The sequence below is a fragment of the Aquarana catesbeiana genome, linkage group LG05 (assembly GCF_042186555.1).
Source record: "Aquarana catesbeiana isolate 2022-GZ linkage group LG05, ASM4218655v1, whole genome shotgun sequence".
Classification (NCBI taxonomy): Eukaryota; Metazoa; Chordata; class Amphibia; order Anura; family Ranidae; genus Aquarana; species Aquarana catesbeiana.
In genome coordinates this window covers 550,617,618-550,638,970 of record NC_133328.1, presented here as the reverse complement: position 1 = coordinate 550,638,970, position 21,353 = coordinate 550,617,618, and the positions used below count along the sequence as shown (strand labels likewise).

General features: G+C 42.3%; 1 protein-coding gene across 1 annotated transcript in view; it reads left to right on the top strand.

Annotated features, from left to right (window-relative positions):
* Positions 1-21,353, top strand: part of ZBTB10 (zinc finger and BTB domain containing 10) — a 37,803-nt gene that overhangs the window by 4,603 nt on the left and 11,847 nt on the right. Inside the window, exons 2-3 of the mRNA XM_073631857.1 lie at positions 600-1,491; positions 17,621-17,686. Coding sequence (XP_073487958.1) covers positions 600-1,491; positions 17,621-17,686 — 958 coding nt within the window. The remainder of the gene's footprint in view (positions 1-599; positions 1,492-17,620; positions 17,687-21,353) is intronic.

The following is a 21,353-nucleotide window of genomic DNA, read 5'->3' as shown; positions in this document are numbered from 1 at the left end:
AGCTTATAGAGGGACTTCACCCAAAATAATTTGTGGTCATTGGGAAGAATCCCCCCCTTTAAGATGGTATAAAGATCACTGCTGTCAGGGGTTACTCGTGTGGGAGGATAAAATAGCTCTTTCCTCTGAAACCCTGGTTGAGAGGGGCCATTTTAGATTGTAATGTAAATACGCCTGTAGGCTTCTTGTACAGGGGAGACTGCTCCTGTGTAATGCATTTTTCTGCCTGGAAAGCCTAGGTGCTGCATATAGCTACCCATAGACTCAGGACTGGTGCTCACATAAACACTTCTATAGTGTGCCGTCGTAAGCAAAAATATAAAATGTTCTTTTTTTTGCATACACCTTTATGCTATGTGTGTGTGTTTGAGCACTGGGTATACCTGGGTACAGCCATTTATGTCTAGGCGGCAGGACGTATCACCTGGGCTTTCTGGGCAAGGGAAATATGCAAGAATTTACATGGCTCAGGTGCCCGTGAGCAAGAGGCCTAACCTGTGAGGGAATCTGTTCCTGATATTGCCTCGTTTCCCATCAATTATGACTTCTTTCCTTATTTTACTTCTATTTATTTTTTTGTTTGTTTTTTGTATTTATAGGAGTCAGAAATAAAGCAGGAAGTGCCAGAGACCTACAGTGACTATAGTATAAAGCCAAATGAAAATTCCTACTGTTACCAACTTTTACAAGAACTCAATGACCAGAGGAAAAAGGGCATTCTTTGTGATGTCAATATTGTAGTAAATGGCAAAGTCTTCAGAGCCCACAAGAATATTCTGGTTGCAGGCAGCCGCTTTTTTAAAACCTTGTACTGTTTTACAAACAAAGAAAGCCGTGACCAAACCACTGTTACTTACTTGGATGTTGTTGCTGTGCATGGTTTTTCAGTCATTTTAGACTTTATGTACTCTGGTAATCTTGTACTCACCAGCCAAAATGCCATAGAAGTGATGACCGTGGCCAGCTATCTCCAGATGACTGAAGTTGTCCAGTCGTGTCGTAATTTCATCAAAGATGCCTTGAATATAAGTATAAAATCTGAAGCTCCGGAGTCCGTTGTTGTAAACTATAACAAAAGGAAGAACAAAGATGGCGTTGCTTCCCGGGATCAGAAAGTGGCCAGTTTTTGGGCTACCCGTAATCTTACAAATCTGGCAAGTAACATAAAACTTGAAACAGATGGATTTAGCTTAGAAGATCCTGCAGCTGATAACTTTCAAGCCAATGACTCCACGTGGATTCAGGACAGTTCTCCAGAAGTGACAGAAATTGAGCCCCCAGCTCAGGGAAAGGTATTTGTGTGGAATGATATGGCTTCAAATTCAGTTGGTTTGCAAGAGGCCAACAAGCCCAGGAGAAAAAACCAAACCACCAAAAGATTTGTGTATAACATCCCTCCAAACAGTGAACTCCAAGTAGATGGTAACACAATGCTGCAGCAGCCGGTTCCTTATGTAGACGAGGATGTACAGTGCTTCCAGGATGCAGCAGGTAGGTTGTGATCATCTGTTGAGGTGTCTTAATGTAATTTTTATTTTCCCATGTAAATGATTATCATTTGAAAACGTAATGCATTGTACTAAGATTTGCACGAGTACTTGCTCTGATACTTGCCCCCAATGCTCCGATACTTAACCCAATTCCTGTGTCCTCAGAGTAGCCTCACAGGTGATCGCTGCAGCAGTGCGGGCCGTTACAAGCACCGATCTCCCTGTATACCCTTTAACAAAGCAGCTGGCAGCCGCTTTTCCTCTCCCTCCTGCGGCTTTCAATTGCTTTGTTAAAAGGTATACAGGGAGATGCTGCTTGTAACTGCCCCCACCAATCATCCTGACTGTCCCGTGTCCTCTGCTGCTCCCCAGGTCTGCTCTGGTCCCCCTCTCTGCTCCTTCGGTCTCCCCCTGTGTCGTCCTGCTGCTCCCCAGGTCCTCTGTCAGCTCCTCGGGTCTGCTCTGGCCCCCCTCTGTGCTCCTTCAGTCTCCAGAATATAGACAAAAAAAAAAAACACCGAAATACGCCAAAGTGTATGGAGTCCAAAAAAAAATACAATGTCCAAGGAAATCCTCCAGCGAAAGAGTTAATATCAAATGTCTATCTGACACCACTATCCTTGTGGCTCTGTGATCAGCGGCAGACTGACAGATGTGGAAATATAAAGGACGCTCGTATCTCCCTTTTTATAGCTCCTCCAGTCTTCCCTTGTCCTGCTGCTCCCAGGGTCCTCTGCCGGCTCCCCAGGTCTGCTCTGGTCCCACTCTGTGCTCATCTGCCCTCCTCCGCTCCCCCCTGTCAGGATGGAGAGCGGAGGAAGGAGCCAGTAAATTTGTAATTTACCGGCTCCTTCCTTTTCTGAATGAACAGAGTCAGCGATCATTGTAATTTGTGTTTACGATGTCCCAGTTTATGAATGAACAGGAGCCTCTGTCTCCTGTCCATTCATCTTCTTCAGTGCAGCTGAAGCTGCAGAGAAAGGGACTGGGGAATCCTGTGTCCTTGGTCCCTTTCCCTGTCTCAAAGGGGAGATGTCTGTTTAGACCCCTGTTATCTCACCAAAGCCCACCAACAGGGCTGATAATAAATAAATAAAGAATTGTAATAAACAAATATTTAACAGGTTAAATTGTAAAAATAAAATAAAAAAACACGGGAAAAAAAGGCATTGTAAAAAATAAAATATTTCTCCTGGTAAACCTGCTATATCCAACCTAGTATAGTTCTAACTACTGACCAGTCCACGCCTCATCGGTGCTGCATATTAGTGCCACTGTCACATGACATAAAAAAAAGTATTAGTAATCTGTATCGGCGAGTACTTGGGGGGCGGGGGGGAGTATCAGTGCTTGTCCTCGGTCTTAAAGTGGTATTGGTGCAACCCTACATTGTACTCATTTTGTGTAAATCTTTACATTATATAGAAATGTCTCCACAAAGGATTTTAGATACATAGATATGCTTTCTGGCACTGTGTGCACTAAAAAATATTTGTTTACCTGTCAGTGGCCATGTCAGTTATGGCTGAATTAGCAGTGGTACTACATCAGCACATATGTTACCAAAGTATCATTACTGGGGGGTGGCAAAATGCAGCTTTAAAGTGGTTCTAAAGGTTCAGCAATGTGTATGAGAACAGTGGCTCTTCCAGGTCTCCCTCTCCTCATTGACTCACACAGCAGTGGAAGCCATTGGCTCCAACTGCTGTCATTCACAGCCAGTGAGGCAATGTGCAGAGAGCGGGGGGGACAGGGGTGAGCAGAGCTCAGTGTAAATGGACACACAGAGCGTGCTTTGGAACCCCATAGCAAGAGGCTTGCTATTGGTGGCACTCTGGTGGGAGGAGCCAGGACCGCCAGTGGGGAATCTGAAAAGAAGATGCTCAGGGTTGCTCTGTGTCCATTGCACAGAGCAGTTAAGTATAACATGTTTGTTATTTACAAAATAAGAGGGGGAAAAAAATCCTTTTTTAGAATGCTTAGATTTGGCTCATGTGCTATAAGGCAAACATTGGGCATTTGGCATCAATTAATGACACATAAAGGACCTGGCAAACCTTGCATGCATCATAACTGTAGTGAAGACCATTGCCCTAGAACAAAGGGTGAGGAATTGAATGCTATTAATTGCTACATACTATACCATGGCCTGTGTAAATGAACTTTTACGGACGAGCACTAGTAATAGTAATCCAGACTCGTGGACAAGAACATTTGTGTGTGTGTGTGTGTGTGTGTGTGGTCTAATGGATGATTCTGTGTCTTTCTGATGACCCATAACTTGTGTCCTACAGTGAAAATAACTTTATTTTAATTGGAACCAAAACTGCCCTTGAGCTTGTAAAGGCGAGCTTCAGGAATTAAAATACATAAAATCACCCTTGCAGGAAGGCCCACCTGCACTGCAAGTGCTAAATGTGCAGTATGTATAGGGGTGCACAGTACTGGCCATATCATTTAATTTATACCCTGTTTCAGCTAGCTCTGGTACCCTCCTCTGCCCAAACTCCCAGTCTGTGGATAGAGCCTCCGCTTCATTATGTACAGTACAGGCACATTAACCCTGTATTGTACATTGAGAATACTGGCATGCTATCCAGGCCGGTCGCAGCTTACAGAGCAGGCTGTGAGGAGCCAATCAGTGCTAGGCTATGAATAAGGTAAGTCTTTACTCCCTTTCATAGCACTGTGTTCACATGTGTGCAGTGGTTTTTACTTAAAATTACATTACTTTTCTATAAGTGCTGACTGTAGCTCCACCTCCAGTCTGAAGCCCAATTTATGGGTGTTCCTATGAAGGAGTTAAACCAGCACTGGGTCTGTAAGCCCCATTCATGAAATCTGATCTAAGCACATATATCTACAGTGTTTACTTATCTCTCTCAAAAGCCCTAAGTCCCAGCATGAAAACTTCTGACAAGTTCTTTGACACAGGAGATGAAAGCAGCTGGAAATTTTGTGTTCAGGAGGGAACTTAGAGCAGGGCTTGACAAATTTGCTTGGAATCTAGGAGCCAGCTAAAAAAGTTAGGAGCCAGGTTTTTTTTTGTTTTTTTTTTTAAACGACCGACAAAGCTTAATTTTCAATATAAAAATTAACCAATCTTAAATTTACACAGAGACGACTAGAACGAATGTGACTGCTTTTATTTCCTGCCATGCAGGGACATTAGACCGCCATATTCCCGCTAAGGATCCAATCAGGTCTGCCTTTAAAACTGACAGGCGAACTTGATCAGACAGCCCGTGTGAAAGGGGCCAAGCAGGGAGATGACAAATAATAAATTCATTTTAATGAACCACTTCCTTCCCGCAGGACGACTATATACGTCCTGTCTTTGAAGAGAAATACCGTTGTTATTGTAGCAGCTAGCTACCATAACCCCGGTATTCTCTTCAAGAGCCGGCGGTTCTCTTTCAGATAAAAGTGGTCTCTGCAGCAGATTCGCAGCGAGATCACTTTTATCGGCGGCAGGAGAGGGGCCCCCCTACCGCCGCGCTCCGATGCCCTTCACCGCTTACCGTGGCCGTCGGTAACGGCAGAGGCGATCCGGATCTATCCCTGGCCTGACATGGAGACGAGTGAGAGGAAGATGGCCCCGCCCATCTCCAAGTCATTGCAGGGCGGAAGCGACGTCAAATCGTCACTTCCACCCATAGCTCTTAAAGGGACATTTTATTATATTATTTTTTTTTTCAAATGACAATTTTTTTTTATTTTTTTTTAATGCATTTTAGTGTAAATATGAGATCCGAGGTCTTTTTGACCCCAGATCTCATATTTAAGAGGTCCTGTCATGTTTTTTTTTTCTATTACAAGGGATTTTTACATTCCTTGTAATAGGAATAAAAGTGACTTTTTTTTTTTTTTTTTTTTAAAAGAACAGTGAAAAAAAAAGTTAAAATAAGAAAAAAAAAAAATTTAAATGTGCCCCATCCCTTGTAATAGAAATAAAAGTGACACCATTTTTTTTTTTTTTTTTTAAACAGTGTAAAAATAAAAAATCAAAAGTAAAATATATAAGAAAAAAAAATAATTTTTTTAAACGCGCCCCGTCCCGCCGAGCTCGCTTGCAGAAGCAAAACGCATATGTGAGTAGCGCCCGCATATGAAAGCGGTGTTCAAACCACACGTGAGGTATTGCCACGATCGTTAAAGCGAGAGCAATAATCCTAGTCCTGAACCTCCTCTGTAACTCAAAACATGCAACCTGTAGAATTTTTTTAAACGTCGCCTATGGAGATTTTAAAGGGTAAAAGTTTGTCGCCATTCCACGAGCGGGCGCAATTTTGAAGCGTGACATGTTGGCAATCAATTTACTCGGCGTAACATTATCTTTCACAATATAAAAAAATTGGGCTAACTTTACTGTTTTCTTATTTTTTAATTAAAAAAAGTATTTTTTCCCCAAAAAGTGCGCCTGTAAGTCCGCTGCGCAAATACGGTGTGACAGAAAGTATTGCAATGACCGCCATTTTATTCTCTAGGGTGTTAGAATAAAAAATATATATAATGTTTGGGGGTTCTAAGTAAAGGGAAGGAGATGAGCAGGCAGTGAAAACAGGCAGGGGAAGCTCCATTAGCATAGGTGGATGCCTTGTCATACCAACGGCCACCACCAGAGGGCGCCCGATTGCAGAAGGAACCATAGGACTGCAGTAGGCCCCAAAGCCGGGGCCTCAATTACCGGCGCGGCCCAACGCGATCGCCGGGGGGGGGGGGTGTCGAACGGACACAGGACACCCCAGCTGTGCCGCCCCAGGCGCCAGGTCGCTAATTCTAGTCGCAAATGCGACCTGGCGCCCGGGGTTTGTCGAGCCCTGACTTAGAGATAGATTAGCAGAGAGCTGGTTTATTCACTGTACAGCTCTGCATGTTTCTTTGTTCCTCTACCCACTGCTGAAAGAGGAAGCAAACATTTCTAACACAATGTGAACTTTCTAAAGCATGTAGAAAGCTGAAGGCAGCAGATATACATGTAAATCTTATGTAGGGAGAGTTGTTTCATCCCTGTGTATCATCTGAGGCTGTTCAGTTCACTTCACTGGGTATAAGAGGTTTTACATCCAATTTAAGCTCCGTGTCTCCTCTGCCAACTTTTTTGTATTCAAGACTAAGGCCCTCATGTACACTGCTGCTGGTAAATGGACGTTTAGGAGCAGTTGGGCATTTTTTTTCAGCTGCCCCTGAACTCTCCTCTGTTATCTTATCAATACAAGTACACAGGGTCGTTTATAGTTGTTTCTAGGCAGTTGAGTTTAGAAGACTTTTTTGGAAAGCAAAAAAATGGGTTCAGACGGATGTTCAGAGGCATTTGAAAAGCCAAATGCCTGTAACAGCTTGTAGACGCGGTAAATCGCATTTAGCAGGGTTTTTTTTTACAGTCGTTTTTCATTTTAACAAAAAGAAACTGAGGTTTTTAGATGCCGGTTTCTAGCTGTCAAGTTAAATCGTTCAGGAGAGGTTAAACAATGTCCCGTGTACATGAAGCCTAAGTGCAGCCACCAGATAGTCAGTCAGTCAGTCAGTCAGTCAGTCAAGGAAGAGAGACTTGAGTGGTAGCTGTCATTCGCAACACAGCACAACCTCCAAGCAGCGTGCAGACAGCCTCTAGAGGTGGATGTAGATGCAGTGGCTGCACGGACATAGCCACATGTCAAAATTTGACAAATGGACAGGAGCTGGTGCATGGTTCCGAACTCGGATACATTCCCCTGTAAAATCACTGGGACAAAATGTGCATGCATACCCGTAAAACTTCTTCCCTGTGGATATAATAAAAAAAAAAAAAAAAAAAAAAAAAAAAAACTACCATCTTGCAGAAACCTCCCATAATAATAATTCTTCTGATGTAGGTGACTGTGTCAGGGGGAAGTAATGTAATATTTCCTTTTACAGAAACTACTTTCATTTTTATTTTTTATTTTTTTGCCACAAATGGGTTGTGCATTAGGTAGGTTCAACTGCCATTGTATGCCTTCTCCTTTTGGTGCACCTTTATCCAAAACGTGTAGAATTGTCAAGTATTCAATGTCCGTGTTTTTTTTTTTTTTTTTTCTTTTTTGCACTGCCACATCAGCGAATCTATTGTAGGGGACAATTTGTAGAGAAGAATGACTGAATAGAGGGTAGAACATGCCAGCAGCCACAGAGAACTGCTCCCCCCCCCCCCCCCCCCCCTCTAGTTGCAGGCTGGAAGGGGGTACCCATACACTTCCACACTGAGCTGTGTAAAAATAAGGAGGAACTCTGAGGCTGCAGGGAGGGAGTGGGAGTAGTCAAATGCAGACTATTCAGCAAATTGTATGCCCCCTTTGACATTTTAGAAATCTAACATAACAGGAAGAGAGGTGGGGAAAAGTCTATAACCTCTGGGGACTTCCTGCCAGTGAAGCTCAACCCAGAGGTCATAGAAATTAGAGTCCTCCTGCAGCACCTGCAAAGCCTGTTTTCAACTGTTAAAGCAAAGGAGAAATGTATTTGAAGGTTGCATGTGTGCACATATTTGTAATGCATTTTTAAAAAAAGGGAAAGATTTTAGTTCTTTACCTACTGTAGCGTGTTGCATCTTTACATTTCACCTACTTGCTCACTGGTCTCTTTAGAAAAATCCTCATCTGAAGTTCCCCTTGTGCTCTTCCTCTAGGTTGGCAGCACTATGCTGTGTTCCAGTCTGGCTTGCATGTATACTGGTTTGATTTTCAGCTATGCATGGAATTGTGGGATGATAATGCTACACTGTCAGGCTACTATTATTGTAATTTTTTTCATGCAACCTGCAAAAAAACTGTTTTATGCAGGTTGCCGGTCAGAGACACTGTACCAACCATGCAAGGTTAGTTCAGCCATCTCCTCCACTGAGTGAGCTGTTGTGTTCTGACGGGGGCGGCCCCCCGCCCAGATCATTCCTATCAATACACTCTGCCATCGGCATTGAGAGCGATGATCGGGAGTGGGTCAGCTGCTCCTCCGACAGATGCCACCTGAACGGCTGGCTTCTGTTGGACAGGCCAACATACACACGGGCTGAATGTCGTTTGTTTCCCAATGTTCTGCCTGTGTGCACGGGGCTTTACGCGTTTTTTTCTTTTTGGCCAGTTCAGCAGGATTTTTATTTTCAATCCATGTATGGGGAGGTTAATTGTACCCAAGTTGATCATCCTGTTGGATTTTTCTGCACATGGTTACTGCCAAGTGCCGCAAGCAGTAACCATTGTATTCTGCCTGCTGGGAATGCTCCCTGTGTGCCACCCCACCCACTGGCAGAATACAATAGCGCCAATTTTATATATATATATATATATATATATATATATATATATATATATATATATATATATATATATATATATATATATATATATATATATATATATATAATTAGGGCTGCAACTAACGATTATTTTCATAATCGATTAGTTGGTCGATTATTGTTTCGATTAATCGATTAATAACCTTAAAAAAAAAGTGTGGTGTATAATTTAGTTAGTATGTAAAGTTTAAAAAAAAAAACAATTTATTCTTAAATATCTCTATGCAGTGGTAAATATAAACAACCAACTATATGGTTAGGGAGCAAAATATTAAATCCACTCTGAGAATAACAGACAGAAGAGATATACTATATATACACTATTAGAAGAGAAATACAGTTTTTTGGCCAATTTGTTGTTGGGCAGATTAAAAAATACAAATTGCTGCAAAAACGAATTACATGCTTTTCTGCAGCTTCTCCATTGAAGTATATTGAACCAAAAAAGCACCGTTTTGCGTTTAAAAAAAAAAAAAAAAGTCCCTGACCCTTTCCAAATACGCAGCGGCTGAAAAAAAGTATAGTTGTGAACGTGTCCCATAGAAAACCATGTTAAATGAACTGTAGTGTGTTTCTGCAAAAAGCACCAAAAAACACAAAGATGTAAACCAGGTCTAAAATGTTTAGTAACATAATGGGGTCAAAAAAAACTAAAATGAGCCCTTTATAGTACAAAAAAGCAAATGATCACTACTGTAAGGGGTTAATTTTTTTACTGTAGAACTGTGAAAGTAATATTTACAGTAGCGATTATTTGCTCTTTTTGTACTATAAAGGGCTAATTTTATTATTTTTAACCCCATTATGTTACTGGCCGATTAATCGATTATGAAAATAGTAATCGATTTCATAATCGATTAGTTGTCGATTAATCGATTAGTTGTTTCAGCCCTAATATATATATATATATATATATATATATATATATATATATATATATATATATATATATATATATATATATATATATATATATATATATATATATATATATATATATATAATAATAAATAAATATATATATATACACATATACATATTTTTTTTTTTTTTTTACCTTTTATTCCACCCATGGCGGAAGGAAAAAGAATAGTATCCTCTATGGTCAGCTTTAGAGGAAAAAAAACTTGACACCAAATTCTTGGTTTTTATATTATTTCTGAAAAGCTTGTCCCCACCCTTGATAGTAATTAAATTAGAACACTTTATAAGTTTTTGACAGAAGCATAGATGCTATACCTCTTCATACAATAAAAAATGGACTATTGCTGTTATAGGTAGTTAATCCAGCATTGATCAATTTTATAATGATTTAAGATCAGCAGTAAATGCTGCCTTTCCATGGAGTATGTAGTTGTTTTCCTTACAATTGGTTGATGTAATTAGGCAGTGTAAAGAAATACACCTGGGGGCTCAATTATGTCAGGTTGATTGTGTCGTTGGGTCACACCCTCTATTATGACTGTAATTTGAGATGTTTGCCCAGACAAAGGCAATGTACATACAAATGCTTCAGATGGGGGTGTGAATATTTTGTCAATACACTATTTCTTGTAAGAATTGGCTTCTGTTTGCTGTCACCTATGAACTGGTTCATATGCAATTTCCTGACAAAGTAAATGTGCTCATAAACATACTATCTTTAAAGTGATTGTAAACCTTCATTTTTGCTCTTTTAACCACTTCCATACCGGTCCATTGTCCTATGATGTCCACAGAAACACTCTGTTCCAGCGGGCGTCATATGACGTCCTGGCCTTTTCAGGTCTCCTGCGGGCCCCCGGAGGCCCACAGTGCGGTGATCGGGATGAGGCGTGTCCCTCGGAACGCAACCCATCCCAGATCAGTGTGAAGAGTCTCCTTTACCACATGATCGGCTGTGTCCAATCACAGCCGGTCACATACATTGTCCTCCTGCCCGGCGCTCACGAGCGGCGATCGAGGACGGGGCTTGTCACACTGATGCTGTCCATCCTTGATCGCTGTAAAGAGCCAATGAAATTGGCTCTTTGCTCTTTACCACGTGACCAGCCGTGTCCAATCACAGCCAGTCACAGAATGTCAACAAAGCGCAGTAATGAGCTGTTACCTGGCTCTCCTCCTCACACACTGATCGTTGTGAGGAGGAGATTGCGGTAACAGCTCGTTACCGCCTACAGTGCACATCAAAGACACTGATTGCCCCCCCAATAAAGAGGACCTGTCACAGCCCATCTGAGTACCTGGCCCATCTGAATACCAAAGTACCTATCTGCAGCCCATGCCTCGTAGAATATATGTCAGGGTGTTTGCTTTCTAAAATTGAGTCATTTTGTGGGTAATTCCATTGTCCTGGTGCTCCAGGACCTTCAAAAGTGCGATGGGAAGGAATTAAATTATATGTGTACTTTTTATGCTTTTAGAATGCCTGAAAGTACTACTTCAATGTTGGACCTCTCTATGTGGCCAGGCTGTGTAAAAGTCTCACACATGTGGTATCGTCATACTCGGAACGAGTAGCAGAATGTATTTTGGGGTGTAATTTTTACTATGTACATGCTGTGTTAGAATTATTTTTTATAAATTGACCACTTTCTGTAAAAAAAAAAAAAAAAAATACATTTTCATTTTCTTTCCGTGTTTTCCGAAGACTTTTGGGAAAAAAATGAACTGTTGAAAAGACTCATTATGCCTCATATGTACTTATCTCTTATTTTATTTTTTTTACCTTTTGTGCAATAAGTAAAAAAAACCCTCATCCTTTAGAACCACTGTGTGAAGTGTCCCACTTTTTCACTTTTTGGCCTTGAACCACGCAGGCTAATTTGATCAGTGTCCTTTTCATGGCTGCTGTAAAACAGCTGGCCATAAACCCGAAAAATTATTTTAAAAAATGTCACTTATACACACAAAAAAAGAAAAGGGTAGTATAGGCAGTTTCCTGCCTTTTACATGAAAACCCATCAAAGACCAATACAGTGCAAGATGCACATTACAAATAATTAAGCCTATACAAGTGGGTCATATGATCACAGTAAGAGATAGGGATGTGAGCCTACTGCCTCTGTCACCGTGCATAAATGGGAAATTCTAGAACACAGAGATGAACAGAGGGATGGGAGAGGGAAGAGGAGGGTTTCCCGTCAGGGTGGTTGGCTCTGTTACTCCGATGCAGTGAAAATGGTATGCAAAAAGCTGAAGGCGTTAGGAGAAGGTAGAGAAGTCGATCCAAGTGCTTCCTGAAGCTAGAGGTTAGCCGTTGGCTGTTATTAATTCCTCCATCCTCATAATGTGATTGAGTTTAACTACTTCCGGACATGCAGTATGGTTGTTAATCTCCAGTTACAGAATGCCCTTCTTAGCAGCCATAACACACCCTGGGATGATAGTAAGTCCACCTCCTGGAGTCTTCGGCCAGTCAGACCCCGTGATTTGGTGACATCATTGACCCAGTAAGGTCTAACGCGGTGGCAAGTCCAGTAAGTGTGGAGCATAGTACCCGCCTTCCTTCCACATCCTCAACTCCAATACACATGGAATCCATGGCAGTTTTGTGCAGCGATCACTTTTGATTCCAAATTTATTCTTTTCGTTTTTGGCGGGGAACTGTTACACAGTGCAGTTGTGGCTTTTTGATCAACCACAAGCAGATCATATTTGCTCTTATTGAACCCAACAGCTCATTCCCAACATTGACTGACTAGGGACTATGGGGGTTTGTATGCATAGAGCAGTGCACATGACCGCAACAAATGTACACTGCTTGTTCCAAGCAAATGGAAGTGAGGAGGAAAAGGAAAGGATGCGGGATGTTGGGCAGAAAAACACGGAGAGGATTTTTATGCAAAATAGATTATAGGGCCATTGCGAAGTAGCTGTGTATGGATTATTTTCTAAAGTGTAATAAAACTGTCAGTTGGCCAGTTTTGACTTCACAAGTGACAGATTCAGGTGGTGGTTTTATTTGCAATTATTATTTGTGGAAAAAAAATGGTTGAAATTGCCACGTTTATGGCCATCTTTAACCACTGCAATACAGGGCACTTTTACCCCCTTTCTTCTCAGGCTATTTTTCAGTTTTTAGCACTGTCACACGTTTGACAATTGCGCTGTCATGCAACACTGTACCCATATGAATTTTTAATAGTTTTCTTCAGACAAATAGAGCTTTCTTTTGATGGCATTTAAAGAGGAACTGCAGTCTGCTCACATAATCTGTAATAAAAACATATTTGACATTCTAAAGCTTCCCTCCAACTACTTTACATATTTTATATATACTGTGATTCTGTACTTGCCAAATATGCTGCAGAAATCTCCCTCCACTGAGTCTGGCTGCATCCATTTTAACTGTGGGCAGCTGAAGCTGCTACCTGTTCATGTCTTGGATTTACAGAGACACACCTCCAGCTCTTCAGCTCTCATTGGCCCTCTTATGACTCATCCCCCCCTTCCTTCCTGGCAAACTCTCATGAGAGTGAGAGAGAGAGCTGCGCATGTCATAAGCCTAGGCTAATGACCAGACAAGAAACAAAGTGGGCTGTATAAGGTATTTATTGGCAGAAAAAAATGTTTTACTATCCAAAGTTAAAACAACAAGGGCAGAAGATTTAATAGATGGAAAGATGAAATGAATGACTGAAGTTCCGCTTTAATCACTGCTGGGTTTTATTTTTTTTATTTTTTTTTTTACTAGAAAAAAAGACAACATTTTGCAAAAAAAAAAAAAAAAATGTTTCCCTTAGTTTCTGTGAGTAAATTTTGTAAATAAGTAATTATTCCCTTTTGCTGACGTGCGCTGATGAGGCTGCTCTAATGGGCGCTGATGACGCTGATTGGCTCTCCTCGCCACACACTGTCAGTGTGAGATCTGATTACCAACATTTCTGCTTTTACATGTGGTTGAACACAGCCGGTCACATGGTTAAAGAGCCATGTCATTGGCTCCTTACAGAGATCAGGATCGTACTATGTCCTAGGAACGCTGCACGCGAGAGAGCGGTCGTTCTAGAGCGTTGTCCACCCTGAACAAGAGCCACACCACTCCTCCTTCGACGGTGGATGGGCGGCAAGTGGTCAAAGTAACACCACTATTTATTTACTTCTGTTGATTCCTTAAAGGGTAAGTTCAGCTTTACAGAAAATCTGTAAGGTGAACTTAAACTGGACCCCCTTCCTCACTCGGTCCCGCTGACCTGGAGTCCCGTGATCACATGCTGTGAGACATATGGTCATCACTTTAGTGATTAGGGGATTGGAAATCCCTGTGGCTTAATCTCCTATCCATACCTCTGCATGTAAGGATAGGGGCATTCTAATTGGTCAGCGCTGCCGGGACGGGTCTGACCAATCAGAATCTGCCTAGCCCATCCTGTCATCGCTGGAGAAGAGGAGAGAAAGCCATTGGGATTTGAAATCCCCGGACCGGTAAATCAGCGACTTGATGTCTCACAGCGGGTGATCGCGGGACCAGGGGGATGAGGAAGGGGGTCCAGTGTAAGTTCGTTACAGATTTTCTGTAAAAGGTGAATTTGCACTTTAAAGTGGAACTTTACCCATAACAGCTTAAAGGTGGTTATAAACCCACTTTGTAATTTTCAGGGAATCCCGTGTGTTCCCTGATGCTATGTGCCAAGTGTATGTGTTTTTTTATTTAAAAAATGCCATTCTATACCTTATTTAAGAGCACCACTTGGCACTCACGTGACCACCTGATGCTCCCTCTCCCGATCTGATGGCTACAACGGTAGGGGCTGAGAATCCACTGCTGATGTCAGTCAGGAGGAGAGCGGCGGGCTGTCACGTTAGCAGCGCTCTGAAATCCAGGTATAGAATGGCATATTTTTTTTTTTTTTTTTTTTTTAATAAAGCACGTACACTGGGCACATAGCATTAAGGAACATGGGATTGACTGATATTTACAAAGTTATTTATTTTAGCAGCAGGAGGGGAGGGGCAGGCCCTGACGTGAGCTGACGGACAGGCAGGGATGGGAGGTGGGAGAGAGGACAGAGAAGAGACAGCGGATGACTGAGGCACGTAAACTGACCATGGTGTCAGAGCCCAGCAGCCATGATAAACATGGTCAGTTTACAGAGGGGAGGGCAGCACCAGGCAGGCATAACCAGGTATTTTAGGTGATACAGGGGGCTAAATTACACAGCACAAGCACTGTGCTGTCATTCATGCTTTAAAGGAACAGGATCCTTTTTTAATTTTTTTTTTAAATTTATATTTTAGGCTAAGAAACGCATTAATAAAAAAATGATGTTCTTTAGCAAGGAACCTACGTTTCATGTGAATCATTATACTACCAAAATTAATGTGATGTAAATTGCCTCCAGCGTGGCTCCTGTTTCTTCTTGCTGTAGGCTGCCATTTTGCTGAAGCCCCTGAACAGCAGTAAGTCATAGTGGAACTAAACCAATTGATTTAACGGTATCAGTTACATTCCTGGAATGCTTGGATTGCTAACTATCACATTTGATTGTGTCCTCAACCAAACTGTCAAACCATCAAATGTTTGGAGTCAAAACTGATCACATGTGCAGCGCCATGGCGGTTGAGGATCAAACAGAAGCAGCTTACCTGGCTGTAAAAGATGGGAGGGTTTTATTCCGCTTTAAGGGTCGGTTCACACTGAGGCAGCACGACTTGCAGCGCGACTGCCTCAGGCGACCCAGGACACGACTCGGCGGTGACTTGCAAAACGACTTATGTATAGAAGTCAATGCAAGTCGCCCCCAAAGTAGTACAGGAACCTTTTTCTAAGTCGGAGCGACTTGCGTCGCTCTGATTAGAACGGTTCCATTGCACAGAACAGGACGCTACTTGTCAGGCGACTAGGTCGTCTGACAAGTCGTCCCAGTGTGAACCGAGACTTAGGCTGTCAGCAGATCGGCCTCTACAAATTCATCAGTGCCTAAAAAATGGAGAGCAACTGAGCATGTGCCGAGCAGGGTGAGACAGTGTATTACTGGATTTTAAACCAAATACACACTTTTATTTTTAATGTTTTACATGGCTATACCTGCAAAAGGAACCAGCATGTCATCTAGCAAGACTTCATTTTCTTATTAAAGTTCCACTTTAAGTAGCCCAAAAAGGATACTGCTGATGGTGAGCTGAACTGAATATCTTAAATGGAAGGCATTTGTAAAACTTCACAGTTTAAAAAATGTGTGTGTGTTGTGTTTTTGTTTTTTTTTTTTTTTGCAAAATATTTGCAAAGGCTTGAAATATATAGTTCTCTAAAATTAAGAAAGCAGTCTTATTTCTGCTCTTTTGATCCCAGGGCTATGGACACATTTCTTTCTGTGGCGGCATGTGTTGGTTGGAATAAGGAAATATTTACAATGGGAAGTGCTTAAAAATAGGTGGTTTATAAAAGTGTCAATTAGGAAAAGGTCTATTTATAGTCCCAGCTGTTTCTGTAAATTGGAAATGATCGCATTGTATGGTAAATAACTCCACAATTCCCAACAAGCATTTTGCAAATGTAGTACATCTCTATTTATTTATTGTCATAGGTCAGGACATTTCTATCTGGAGGTTCCATGAAGACCTCACTGGTACTTTTGTTCTCATTCTTGCTGATCTAAAAGGCCATTCTCGCATACCCATAGTGAGATCCATCATGGCACTTTATTTATAACTGTAGATGGTTTCCATACTGCAGGGGTAGTCAACATTTTGAGCACAGTGTGCCGAAAAATATTTTCAAAGAAATTGAGTGCTGTTTTTTATAAGAAAAAAAAATGTTATAAACTTCACACTCTCAATCACGAAAAGGATTTTTTATAAAGTAAATGCTGTAAACTACCTGAGTAGTAGTGCAAAATTAACATCCTGCACTCACGCCTCAGATCAGCCCCAATTTCTGCAACTCCACACCTCAGATCACTGTCACCCCTGCACATCTGCCCCATCACTGTAACCACCCTGCACATCTGCCCCATGAAGAGCTGTACCCTCCTGCTCTTCTGTCCCACCTCTTAACTCATTCTGCTCATTTTCCCCACCGCTGTACCTTCCTGCTCCACTGCTGTACCCTCTTCTCATCTATGATCTGCTTGGTATGCAGAGTGGTGAAAGGAAGCAGAGATGAGACACCTCTACCTGTCCTGGCACACTCATCCTGCTGATCCACCTCTCGCATCCAGCCCACTTGCTTGTATGTGATGTCACATACAAGCATCTGGAATGGATGTGCACTGATATGCTCAGGTCAGGGGCATTTTCTGAACGCAGTGGACCTGTGCAGGATCAGTAATTGGGGCCCCCACAGCTGAGAAAGTGTGGCGCTCTGCGCCGCAGCAAAAGTTGGGTGTGATTTTCATTTTGCTGAATACTGGCTGTGTCTTAAAGGGACACAGAGTGCAGAGGGGTTCAGTAGTAAGTGACACAAAGGTTCAGGAATAATGTTAAAACCGTTCCCAGAAGCTCAACAGTAATTCCACAAACTGTCACCTGATTGTGGTTTTCTCAGTCATAGTGAAATCCCTTCTTTCTGAGATTGGTAGTGGCAACCAAGCGAGTCATCTTCCTCCAGATGGTGGGCGGGGGCTAGCAGGACTGTGATTGGCTTTAGCAGTGGCCAATGACAGTCCTCCTCCTCCTGGAAACGGGGACTGCCCCACCTCCCTGGAGAGCTCACTCGCCTGTCTTCTGCAGTCAGTATGTGTGTTTATTACTTTAGTGTGGTGCTGTTGGTGACTGCCTTGCCTTAAATGCACACACTATATAGCCATTGCTGAAGTTTTCATCACAGATTTTTTTTTTTTTTTTTTAATTGTATATGTTGTGTTATTATTCACAGTTATTAATTGTGTATTTTCAGGCACCTCAAAGGAGTTCAAATTTGGCATGTTCCCAGAGCCCTGGCCGAGAGAAGCTTGGGAGAATGGTAAGCTCATTTGTATCTCATTTCTGATGTAAGAATCGGTAAACTCATGCACCAAGGGTGTGCTCCCAGAACACACTTTCCAGGTGTACTGTGTGGCTGAGCAGTTCGCCATGCTAACTGTTAAAGCATTTGTATTGCTACACCCTGCGCTGAAGTAAATGGTGTGTTTTTGTTTTTATAGTTTAATCCACCCAAAAGTGGAAGTTCCGCTTTAAGGACTCCTCACCCCCTTACATGCCACATTTGGCATGTCATTTTTTCGGGGGGTGGTTTGGAGTGGGTACCCAGCTCCCACTTCCGCTCAGGCTGCCAAGGCGACTCGAGCAGAAGTTTTCTCCCTGCCCCCTCCCTCCCTGCAATCTTCTGGGACGCATCCCAGAAGATTGCCCGGCCATTGAGGAGGCGCAGCATGACTCGCGCATGCACTGTGCATACCCGGCTGTGAAGCCACAAGCTGTCACAGTCAGGTGCTCACACTTGTGATGCTAGGGAGAAGCGAGGGAGAGAACCGAGGGTTCGGGCGGCCGCATCGCTGGATCCTGGGACAGGTGAGTGTGTGTTTATTAAAGTGGGGTTCCACCCAAAAAACAAAAATACCTGGAAAAATCTAAAAAAAAACCAAAAAAAATTTGGATTTTTTTTTTTTTTTTCACTTACCTCTAAATGCCTGTTGCTAGGTGGTCCCTCGTAGTCTGCCTGTTCCTTTGCCTGGGCTGGTGACATCACTTCCCCCTCGGCACAGGAAGGGCTCCGCTCTGCTCCCTCCCTCCTGTCAATCATCTGGGACCCATTACAGGTCCCAGGTGATTGAGCGGCCAATCGCGGTGCCGCTCGCGCATGCGCAGTGGGTGCCAGGCTGTGAAGCCACAGCCCGGCGCCCACAGTTGAAATGCCGGCGCCGACGAGTGGAGGGGGGGGACGAGCGGGGCTTCGATCCCCCCCGCATCGCTGGACCCAGGGACAGGTAAGTGTCCAATTAAAAGTCAGCAGCTGCAGTATTTGTAGCTGCTGACTTTTTTTTAATTTTTTTTTTTTTTTTTTTTTTTCGACGGTCCCCCTGGGTGGAACTCCTCTTTAAGTCAGCAGCTAGACTTTTTTTTGTAGCTGCTGACTTTTAATAAACACAAAAACGATGAACTCCTCTACTGCAATATCAGTTTCAGAGGAGAAATATTTATAGTAGCTGGAATTTTTGTGTGATGTTATAAGGTGGAGTCTTTCATGAGTTACATGTATAACAATAAACCTGTCCTCTCCTCCCCTTCCTTTACATTTTTGCTACATTCCAAAAAAAAAAAAAAATCTAAAGAAGCTTGCCAGTCCTTAGATGTGGACCTTCCCCTCTCCTCATCTCCAGAACATGTAGGGAACATGTTCTTTAGTTTCCAGAAGAGAACTGGTAATTAATGGCATACTAGCTCATTATGTAATACTCACCTGAGCTTGAAGCCCTCGCTGTGGTGCCATACATAGCAACGGCCGGCGACGTCACTCCCGGGGGTTACGTCCGGGTATCGCAGTTCCAGCACTGTGATTGGCGTAGCTGCGATGACGTCACTCCCGCGCATGCACGCGGGAGCCGCTGGTAACAGCACAGTCTAACTGAAGTAACGGCACGTATGTGCATTGCTTCAGTTTGCTTCAGTGCGCATGTGCTGATGATGTCGGCACATGCAAATACAGGAGATATCTCCTAAACCGTGCAGGTTTAGGAGATATCCTGGGTAGCTACAGGTAAGCCTTACCATAGGCTTACCTGTAGCAAAAAGTGGTCTGTAAGGGTTTACAACCACTTTAAAAACATTGCTCCGGTACTTCTGCCTTACTTCCTGATCAGACTATAGATCATAACACAGGAAGGAGTTGAGCAGATGATCTCATTAGCACACACCCTGCATCATCTACCCTCAGCTGGTCAACTCCTTCCTGTGTCATGACCTGAAGTCTGTCCAGGAAGTAAGGCAGAAGTACCAGTGTTTGAATAAAGCGTGTGTAGAATAAATGGAAAGCTGTTTTATTTTTGCAAAAGTACATTAACCAGTTCAATATAGGGCATTTTCACCCCCTTCCTGCCCAGGCCAATTTTCAGCTTTCAGTGCTGTCACGCTTTGAATGAAAATTGTGCGGTCATACAACACGATACCCATATGGCATTTTTGATCATTTTTTCCCCACAAATAGAGCTTTCTTTTGGTGGTATTTGATCACCTCCTGTGGTTTTTATTTCTTGCACTATAAACAAAAAAACTGACCATTTTGAAAAAAAAAAAAAACACAATATTTTTACTTTTTGCTATAAAAAATATCCCAATTAAAAAAAAAAAAATTTTTTTTTTTCCCTCAGTTTAGGCTGATATGTATTCTTCTACATATTTTTGGTTAAAAAAGATCACAATAAGCGCATGTTGATTGGTTTGCGCAAACGTTATAGCACCTACAATATAGTGGATAGATTTATGGCATTTTTGTTTATTTTTTATTTTTACTAGTAATGGTGGCGATCGGCGATTTTTGTCAGGACTGTGATATTGCGATGGACAGTTTTGACACTATTTTGGGACCATTCACATTTATACAGCGAACAGTGCTATAAAAATGCACTGATTACTGTATAAATGTCACTGGCAGGGAAGGGGTTAACCACTAGGTGGCGATCAAGGGGTTAAATGTGTTACCTAGGGAGTGATTCTAACTGTGGGGGGAGGTGACCTATTGGTATTCCTCTGTACTGGGAACACACGATCGGTATCCTCTCCCCTGACAGGACATGGATCTGTGTGTTTCCACACACAGATCCATGTCCCTGCTCTGTGACCGGCAATGGCGGGTGCCTTGCGGACATCGTGGCAGCTCTCTGTGTGAGGACGATTTTACACAGACAGCTGTTACAGATCCCCCCATAAACAGTACACCAAGTACCACTGATACCCCTGTCCCCATACACATGTCAGTGTCCCCATAAAACATTTTGTCTCTCCCCCATCACTGTCAACACCAAATAAACACTGATTTGGGTTTTTTTTTTATCAAAGAAATGTAGCAACATCATTTTTGGTCAAAATGTATCAAGAGAAGTTACTTATTTGCAAAATTTTATAACCGAAACTAAGAAAATAACTTTTTTATTTATTTTTTTTTTTTATTTGTAGCGTAAAAAATAAAAACCCCAGTGGTGATTAAATGCCACCAAAAAAAAAGTTCTATTTGCTGCTTTCTATTGGCTGCTGAATGTAAAGGCTGGACTCAAGGCCCGCAGTAAGATATGGGGACGAAAGCATGTGACCATAGAATTTGTGATCAATATTTGCTTAGAGAGGCCAGGTTTTGGGTATAATCAATTATTTTTAAGAAAAGGGGAGAACCTGGATATGCCTGTTCTCTAATCTGTGGCTGTTTTGCTAGGTAAATTGAGCCTGCAGATTTGCTTTAAAGGGAAATTATAGTGTATTGGTAAAAAGGAAATATTTTGAGTTTGTGCTTTACATACTGATATGTCAAGTGCATGCAGCGTTCTGCTGCTGCAATCCACTGCTGTATGTGGGGTCCCGTGCCACAATCTTCCTTTTTTAGATTCACATTAGGAACTCTTCTAGGTTTAGATGTAGAGCAGGTCTGTCTCCTCCAGAACCAAGCTGTCATCTTCCATTGACATGTATAAACTCTGAAG